This window comes from Anopheles merus, chromosome 2R (genome assembly GCF_017562075.2).
Source record: "Anopheles merus strain MAF chromosome 2R, AmerM5.1, whole genome shotgun sequence".
Classification (NCBI taxonomy): domain Eukaryota; kingdom Metazoa; phylum Arthropoda; class Insecta; order Diptera; family Culicidae; genus Anopheles; species Anopheles merus.
In genome coordinates, this window is record NC_054082.1 from 13,973,903 (window position 1) to 13,983,058 (window position 9,156).

The window sequence follows — 9,156 nt, forward strand, 5'->3', positions numbered from 1 at the left end:
AACCGACCCATTCGAATGAAACATTGAGCTTAGAAAATTTTGCTCAGCAAGTCGCCATTTTATTCATTCGTCATTGTTCATCCACTTGTTCTGGATTAACTGGCTGCTCGTGTGGTTTGTGAAAAAGAAAATTCTAGGAAACCCGGAAATAAGTGGTTTTAAATTTGTGACTACCAGTTTGCTGTAAGTTTTAAATTCGTGAACAATAATGACTGACGCCGAGAAGACCGCACCAGAAACCACCGCCGAAACAAAGGGTAAGTGAATTTCACATCTTGTACGGTTGTAATAACGGGAAGGGTTCTGAAGAGGATGATTAAACTAATGACGTCGTTTGTTCATTTTGTGCTGCATTTGCAGAAACGACCAAAGCGGAAAACGATGGAACTGAAGGCGATGTGCAAAAGGACAACGGTGAGTAAAAATGTTGCTTTTTGGTTACGGTCAGAGCGGGGTGCATGCTAGCAGCAAAAATGTAGCAATGGCGGCCGCTTGGCCTTGTGCGTTTGGTGTAGCGCTAGCGCTACGCACCGCTAGGGATGTCGGCTTGAATTCAAGATGGCGGACGTACTGACGCCACTTGCTAGCGGTGTGAATTTGTGCGAAAAGAACGGCGAAAAGCCTAGTTTCTTCGATAATAGCTATTATTTATTTTTTAATAATCACTCTTAACTGATCCATTTATAAAATTTTTTTCCGTGCAAAAGATTATTTATGATGAAGTACAGTACAATCGATTAATTTAATAGGTCATGGACCTTTCCTCCCCCCACGCCTCTATGGACGCCATTAGGGGTAGTTCTTGTTAGCAAGGGTTGGTGATCAAGCTTTGTGCCTATGTCTACGTGCAACAACTGAAATTCGAATGTTTCGTTTGTTTTCCCTCGCATTTGCTGTTTCTAGAACACCAACGTACGATCAATGTTGGTAACTTGCCGAAAGATATTACGGAGCAGCAGCTGCGTGATCACTTCGCGGGGCATGAGGTAGAGCGCGTTGAGATTTATCACTATCTCCGCAACACGCTTGCCCTGCTGGTGTTCAAGGAGAAAGCGGCCGCTCAGAAGGCTTGTGAGGAGAAGGATGGTTCGATGCTGAATGATCGTCGGCTTCGCATTCATATCGAATACATTACCATCCGGTACACCAAGAAGGACGTGATTGTGGCCGTCTTGGACGATGACATGACCGAGGAGAAGCTGTACGATCGCGTCAAGGAGCACTGCGAGGTCACGCAGGTGTTCATCTTCCATCCGCTCGGCTACGTGCACCTTGGCAAGGATGTCGATAAGGCAGCGGTGCTGGAAAAGCTGAACGCCGGAGGGCTGAAGGCGTACGACGTGAATGGGCGCGATCAGAACCAGCACGTCGACCTGTGGCGTGCGGCCAAGCTCTTCTTCCGCAACCGCAACCGGGTGCAGCTGCTGAATATACCCCAGAAGTGGGTAGAAAATACGGAAGAGCTGAAGAAGGCTTGCTCCGAGGCGGGCACCATTACCGAGGCCATCGCTAACAACGTCAGCCAGGGATCGTCCAACTATTACGCGCGCATTTTCTTCGAAACGGAGGAGCAGGCGGCGAAGGCAGCCGAACTGCTGAACGGCAAAGTGTTCGAGGGCAAGCGCATCCACGCGCTGCATCTGTCATCCGCGCTGCTGCCAAACTACAAAACATCCGTTTATGTGGCGCCGCTGGAACGCACCGTCACCGAGGAGGAAGTGTACGAGCATTTCAAGCAATTCGGTGACATCGATTTCGTCAACCGGCGCAATTGTGGAGAAAATGCCATCGTTTGCTACAAGACGTCCGAGGCGGCAGAGAAAGCGCTTGCCTGCACCACCTTCCCGGCACCGACCGAAGCCAACAAGGAGGCCACCAAGACGGTCACCGTCTTGCGGTACGATGGGCCGCTGGTGCTGCGTGCCACAAGCGTGAAGCGTAAGGCAGCTAGCGGCACCGCCAAGGGTGCGGCCGGTGAAGGCAAGACGCGTGAGTCTCGCCCAGCAGGTGGTTCGGATCGCGAAAAGTCGCACAAAGACATCCTGCAGAAGCTGCAGGCGTTCTATCCGGTGTACGTGTCGAACATTCCGTTCAGCTGCCCGGCGCACGTCATCCGGGAGTTCTTCTCCGGGGCCGGTGGTGAGGTGAAGTTTATCTTCTCGCCCCAGCACTACCATCCGTACCGGCTGAGCTCCCCGCAACCGGTCAAGACGGCGATGGTGTACTATACGCGCCGCAGCGACATGCTGAACGCGATCAAGCAGCTGGACAAGAAGATGCTAAACAATCAGCACCTGCACGTGCTGCCTGGACGCGGAGACTGCAACTTCAACCTGCAGAAGACGGTAAAGCTGTCCAAGATCACTGAATGTAAGTACCGAAAGAAGCTTTCCCACAATTTTGCCATCAACAAGCAGGCTCGAGCGCATGAGCTGTTTCGGTGACCGGTGCTGCTAGCCGCGTGTGCAGTAAGTAACACTTTTATTAAAACAAACCCGTATTTCTTTTCTTTCTCTCTTCCACATACAGCCCTGTCGGAGGACGCCATTTTCCGCAAGATGCGTCCGCTAGGTAAAGTTGTACGTTTGACCAAAAAGAATCGCTCACTGGCATTTGTCGAGTTTGCCGACGCTGCCGATGTTGAGAAGGTCTTGAAAATGAAGCCGGACGAGCTGACGATCAATTGTGTCTATTCGAAGATCACGAAGGACGTCAGCCGCCGGCTGTACAACGAGTCCGATCCTCGCATTCTGGGTACGATCGTGCGCTTGCTGCGCCGCAACCCGAAGATGCTGAACAAGACCACCGGGGCCGGTCCACTTATGGGCGGCAATACTGCCGTTGGCGGTGGTCCCGGTGGATTCGGTGGTGGCAAACGCCCTCGCATGAATGGTCCGCCTGGTGGTAAGCTTTTCTTTCTTATCGATCTACTAGTTTGTGTTATTCTTCATCGCCTATATTTTTCTGAACACTTTCATAATGTAGAGATGCTTTTCTGTTTGTTAAATTCTTCTACTCTCAGTGCTTTCGCGCGTCGTAATAGCTCTATTTCTCGTTACAAATTCGCATACTTTTTATTGCTATTTTTTTCATAGCAATTCTCATTAGCATCACTGTGATGTTTTGTGCCCATTAATGAACCGCGAGAGAACGTTTACTTTCCGTAAAATGTGGTGAGAGTTGAGTGTAGCTCAAGATGGCAATGTCTCAAAAAAGAGCAACTAATATTACTGTGTTACAGTGTCATTCATTTCCATTGCTGTAGCAATTGAAACCATCGTTTCAAGTAGCTCGGTTGTATAGCAGCAGTGCAACTGAAATTAGAAACGCCCTCGCTTTTAATGAAAAAGAGTTTTGATAAGAAAATATCCATGCATCAGCCAAAATAATTGTTGTAACAGGTCTTGTTTCCAACATTGTCAAGCATCCCTGTCCCAATCATTGATCTTGTTGATCCCAGCACGAATTCCTGGGTAAGATCTTCTGTCATTGATATATGTTTGCCAATTCTCTCCCTGATTCATGTTCTGCTCCTGTAGTTCCAATGCCCCATGAATGCGCATGAATTTCTTTTTACCATTCTTGTAACTGGATATTCAGCTAGTATCGTTCTCTCGCAATGTATGCAAAAGACAGCAATAGTACTACTAATCTTTTAGACATTTTTCAATGAACTAGTACATTTCCTTTAGTAATCTATTAGACACACGATTGCTACAATTGATCCATTCGACGACGTATTAAAAAAATCCTTTATCTGCGTGTGAGAGGTGATACGTGCATCTTAGTTTGGCTAAGTTGAAGACGCAACGAGTTTCGAATTGCGGAAGGCCATGCGCTTTTACGCATTAAGATTCGAGTATTGGCTCTTCACTTTTACTTACGAACACAAGAGCGCGCGTAGGGTGCGATAAAGGACCTTATGATGCAAGCAAGCGATATGCGCTGCGCAGTGTTAGTGGTCGATTGGATGATTGTAGTGCGTTACACATTTCACGCTCAATACTTTTTTTGTTGGCATTTATAATGCGACGAAGGGCTGGAGTGTGATGGCATACGGCTTGTGTCGTCCGCCCTCTCGTCGCCGGAATGTATGCAGGGTGAATATTTCTCATTATTCCCATTTCTCTCTCTCTTCCCAACATTTTACCACTTCTCTTCCAGGTTTCGGCAATGTGCCTCCCTTCAATCCGAATGCCGGAGGCAATAACCTTAATAACAACCAAGCCATCCAGGACCTGCTGCGCCTGGCGTTCATGTCTGGCAAGAACGTTGGCGAAAGTTTGGCCGCCGGTGGTGGCAATGTTGGTGGCAATCAGGGCCCCAACCGCGGTGGCGGCGGCGGCGGTTCTTTCAATAATGCCGATCCTCCAATTTCTAACCAGGGCGGCGGCAACAATGCCTTCGGTGGTGGTGACGGTGGCTTCGGCGCCGGCGGCGGCGGCGGTGGTGGTGGTGGCGGCCGCAATATGAACAATCGTAATCAGAACATGAACTTCCGCGGTGGTAACCGCAACAATCAGAACAACAACGTCGGTGGCAATCGAGGCCTCGGCAACAACAGCAACAACAATGCTGGTGGTAACAATAATTTCGGCAACCAGAACCAGAGCGGTGGTGGTAGTGGGCCACGTGGTAGCGGCGGTGCGCTCGGTGGTGGTGGTGGCAACAACAACAGCGGTGGTGGTATGATGAACAACCGCAACATGAATAACATGAACAACCGCAACAATAGCAACAATATGAATATGAACAACAAGCGCACCGGGGGCAACAACAATCTGCCGCAGCAGAATGCCGCCCTCCCGGCTGGCGGCGTTGCTGCCGCCGTCGGTGGAGGCAATATGAACAAGGGCGGTGGCATGCGGGGCAACAACAATCAGGGCATGGGTGGAGGTGGCAGTGGAATGGGCAGCGGTGGGGGTGGTAACATGAACCGTTCGAACAATAGTATGGGCGGCGGCAGTGGTATGGGTGGCGGTAACAACCGCAACAATCGCAACAACTTCAACGACACCAGCTCGTTTGGCGGTGTCGGCGGTGGCAATAGTAACTCGTTCGGCGGTGGTAACAACAACTTCTCGAACGACAACTTTGGCGGTGGTCGTAACAACGACAACAGCTACTCGAACGACAACTTTGGCGGTGGACGTAACGATAGTTACTCCAGCGATAATAACTTTGGCGGTAATAGCGGCGGCGGCGGAGGCCGTAACAATTTTGGTGGCAATCGCAACAACGATAGCTACGGTAGCAACCGCAACGATAACTTCGGCGGTAGTGGTGGCGGTAGCTCCAACTTTGGAGGCGGCAACGCGTTCGGCAACAACAGTCGCTTTAGCAACGACAATGATGGCCCGTTCAGTGGCAACAGCGGCGGCAATGCCGGTGGCGGTAACAATTCCTTCGGTGTGAATAACCGCGGCAACAACTCGTCCAACAGCCGCTTCAGTGACGATAACATTGGCGGCGGCGGTTACGGCGGTGGTGGCAACACCAGCAACCGCGGAGGCAATTTTAACGACAGCGGCAACAACTTTGGTGGCAACAACCGCGGCAGCGGTGGCAACCAGAAGCCCCAGGGTCTGTTCAACCTCGGCGGAGGTGGTGGCTCCGGAGGTGGAAACCTCGGCGGAAGCGGCAACATGTCGTACAATAACAATTTCGGCGGCGGCAACTCGAACAATTCGGGTGGCAACAATTTCCGCAACAACGACAACAACAAGGGAGGCTGGAACAGCAACAACAGTGGGCTGGGTGGTGGCCGATCAAACAACAACCAGGACAATATTGGTCGCCTGGCAGGTAGTCTGTTCAGTCGCCGCTTTTAAGCTAAATAACGTGTGTCGCGCTTTTTGTTGATGCGAAAAGGCGTTTTTGAATTAATAATTGGTGGTGTTGGTAGCTTGTCCCGCTACGAGCCACGAAGAAGGTGCGCGCAGTGTGTTTTCGAACACACGCACGCACACATATACGTGCGTGCGTAAGTACCGATATATGATCTTGACCCAGCACATGCATCTGCTGCTATTTTCTCTTAAGTATCCTTGACAAACAAAAATAGTTCAAAGTTGAGCGATGTTCCGCAAAACTACCACCCTTCACCAAGAAAGCCCTAACCAACGTGTTACACCCCACCAACGATAGGAAACTGCCAACATTCAGGGTGAATGTTGTTGCCCAGTAGAGTAGGGTTTAAGTTAAGAGATGTCGACATATTTGATACGATCGTGAGATATCCATGGTGTATCAATTTTTCAGATAGATTGAATTACTTTCTCCCTCCCCGTGTATTATGCTCATGCGCCCGCTTAGTTCATAATTCTAACGCCGATGTAACTAGCTTGTTTTACCAGTTTAATTGTGAACAGAATTTATTTATTTGTAACTCGACAGTTCGCAGTTTGGCACCTCCTTTACGAGCACTCTTCCATTTATTGTTTTGTTTAGCATTGACGGAAGAGGAAAATCCTTCCCTCTTGTACTGTCGGACATGCAAATTTTAAACTAAACTCATTTTATGTAAGGAATATATCGCAGGCAGTGCAAAGATACGTAGGATTAATTGGATACACGATTAAGGCAAACCACGCGCGAGAAGGAGACTACCACCAGGCTAAACTAGGATTACATGTTTCACCTTAACATTACATTCTTTAGAAATGTATTTGAAATGAAATGCGCTTCACAAGTAGTAAACCGAGCTAGGAATGATGCAAATACATGATAACAAAGAAGTCGATTCGTGATTGGTTTTGTGGCACTAGTGTACGAGAGACAGAGATAGAGAGAGAGCTTGATGTGCCGTGCGATGTGGTGGCTGGCGTTACGCTCCACCATTATTTAACACTTTATTCTTCAACTTCTGATTCGTCGTCGCAAAAGTGTATCACCTTTGTAGTATGACAGGCGACGAAACGGTTTTACACCGACACACACACTTTTAGTGATCTTTTTAGCACTGTTTTGAAGTGATGCTTAAAAAATAGACTCATCTTTTCTTTGCCTTTCCTGCTGATTGGTTGGTTGAATAGATCAAAGCACAGATGATCGCTGATAACTACACTCTAAAACAAAATTCATAACAGTTTGAATGATTCAACCGCAAATAAAGCAGTGTATCATTTGCGAGGCAACTGCATGATCAGCTGCAGCTGCTGCATGAATTCAATGCACGAACATTGCCCCCAATCCGTACAGCAAACGATGGTTATAAAAAATAGCTGTTCTCTTGCGAACTTAGCATGTTTCTTTTGTAAATAATAGTTCGGCACTCAAACTTAACATCGGGTTTGAATGAACCACAGCGTGTGTAAAAATTTCACCTGGTAATGGTTTTTTATTAAAACACATAGAATCTATTTTCTTGAACATATTTAACAAGCACCACATCCACGTACAGATCGTACTACAATTAGCCCAAAAGATCAATCACAGCTTGGTCGATCGCACTAAATATAGAAATATGCAATGTGTATTATTCCGGAATAATTGGAATAAGTTTTAACGGAGCACATCTTTAGAGTCTCTCAGTTCGAAGCACTTAGTGGAAGAGAGACCGACCAATAACCTCTGTTGCTAGCGGGCGGTCCCAGCCAAATACATTCGCTCTTGAATTGTGTGTATTGTGCATCATATTTGGCCAGAAAGAGGTAGGTGGTTTGCGCATGTCGAAACAGATTCGATTTATAAATAGTGAAAAACATGTACAACAACAAGATCAGTCAGTGTCAGTCAGTCCATCCCGAATGTACACTTGTGTGTTGACTATCGGCTGGTGTGTATCGGCACACGTGTTCTTTTTCCTTAGACAGCACCGCCACCGTTGCCAATTGATAGGCGCGCGCATAAGTGTGCAACGGTAAATATGATTGTGTCGTGGAATAATTGAAAAGCATGATGGTATTTATAATTAAAATAATATGCTCAAACCCGACGCAACTACCTTCGTGCGGCGTTTCTGCTAAAAGAAGAAGAGGGAACACACGGACGCTAATTCCTAGCAGAAAAGCAAACCCCGTAAACTAATACAATGAAGTAAAAAAAACAACAAAACATTAAACTAAATAAAATTGGGAAAACCAATACTTATAAATACTTGGTTTGACAAGTTGTCTGATTTTATATTTCCATAGACAAGAAAGCATACCTATAGAGCCTAACTAGCTTGTGGGAACAGTTTAATACTTATCCTTCCCTTTTTACAGTAAAACACGGTAGCATTGTACATCAAAGGCAAGAAGTGTACCTGATGTATGCCACAAAATTGTATCAAATGGTAGCAAAAGAGTGAAGACTCAATAATACAAACGATGATGGACCACTTGTCGATCGTTACGGGTAGTTTCGCTTACCGTCTGTTTTGAAAAGACTTGGCTTCCCGATTGCCCTGCCGCACAGGAATTCCGCCGGATGTCCGCATTCAGCAATATTACACCATATAGAAGGATGGAAAGGAAATAAACAACCAGCAGCCACCAGTTACTGCTGCAGCTATCTTCACCACTGAAACCAATGCGTGTATGCGCTTGCAACGCGTCAACGGAACTTCAATCTCATCATATTCCCGAAATAGGGCGCGAAAAGCGTTCACAAATCATTGTCCAAAGCTCTAATGTGTACCCTATTTTAATCGTGTGGCGCACTTCCATTGTATGGTGGTATTATGGCATTTCTTGTATGGTATTATGTCTCCGCCAACAGCTTGTTCAGATGAAAAAAGAAAACACATTGCTGTGGTGCTGCTGGTGGATGATATGAACGGTATACAGCTGATTGCATTTAATGGCGATGCACACCTCATGCACAAAAATACATAATAATAATGTTTGGTGTGGCTTAACACTCAATTCTCGATCAACCAGCTTCGAGACGCGTGCAGTTATATTAAAACAGTTGGAGCAAATTGGATTTACCTTTGAGTCGTCCTCGATCTGCCAAAGGAGCAGCAAAGCAAACACACCTTGCTGGTAGCGCCTGACGCGCGTGCAGCAACTTATGTAAGTAAAACTTAATTATGCTTTTGCCACGATTTTTGGCCGCCTTGGACGCATCGAGCGTTGTTTCACATTAGCTTTTTAGCTAGGATAGTCAATCACCACCACCAACCCGAAATAGGGAGGGCTCTGATCTTTCAACACAAACACCTTTCACGAT

General features: G+C 47.1%; 1 protein-coding gene across 1 annotated transcript; it reads left to right on the top strand.

Annotated features, from left to right (window-relative positions):
• Positions 1-38: 38 nt before the first annotated feature.
• On the top strand, positions 39-8,097 carry LOC121590468. Its single transcript, XM_041910187.1, has 5 exons — positions 39-257; positions 361-414; positions 904-2,370; positions 2,530-2,904; positions 4,165-8,097. Exons 1-5 carry the CDS (start codon positions 209-211, stop codon positions 5,829-5,831), a joined length of 3,612 nt encoding a protein of 1,203 aa, XP_041766121.1. The 5' UTR covers positions 39-208; the 3' UTR covers positions 5,832-8,097.
• Positions 8,098-9,156: the final 1,059 nt, after the last annotated feature.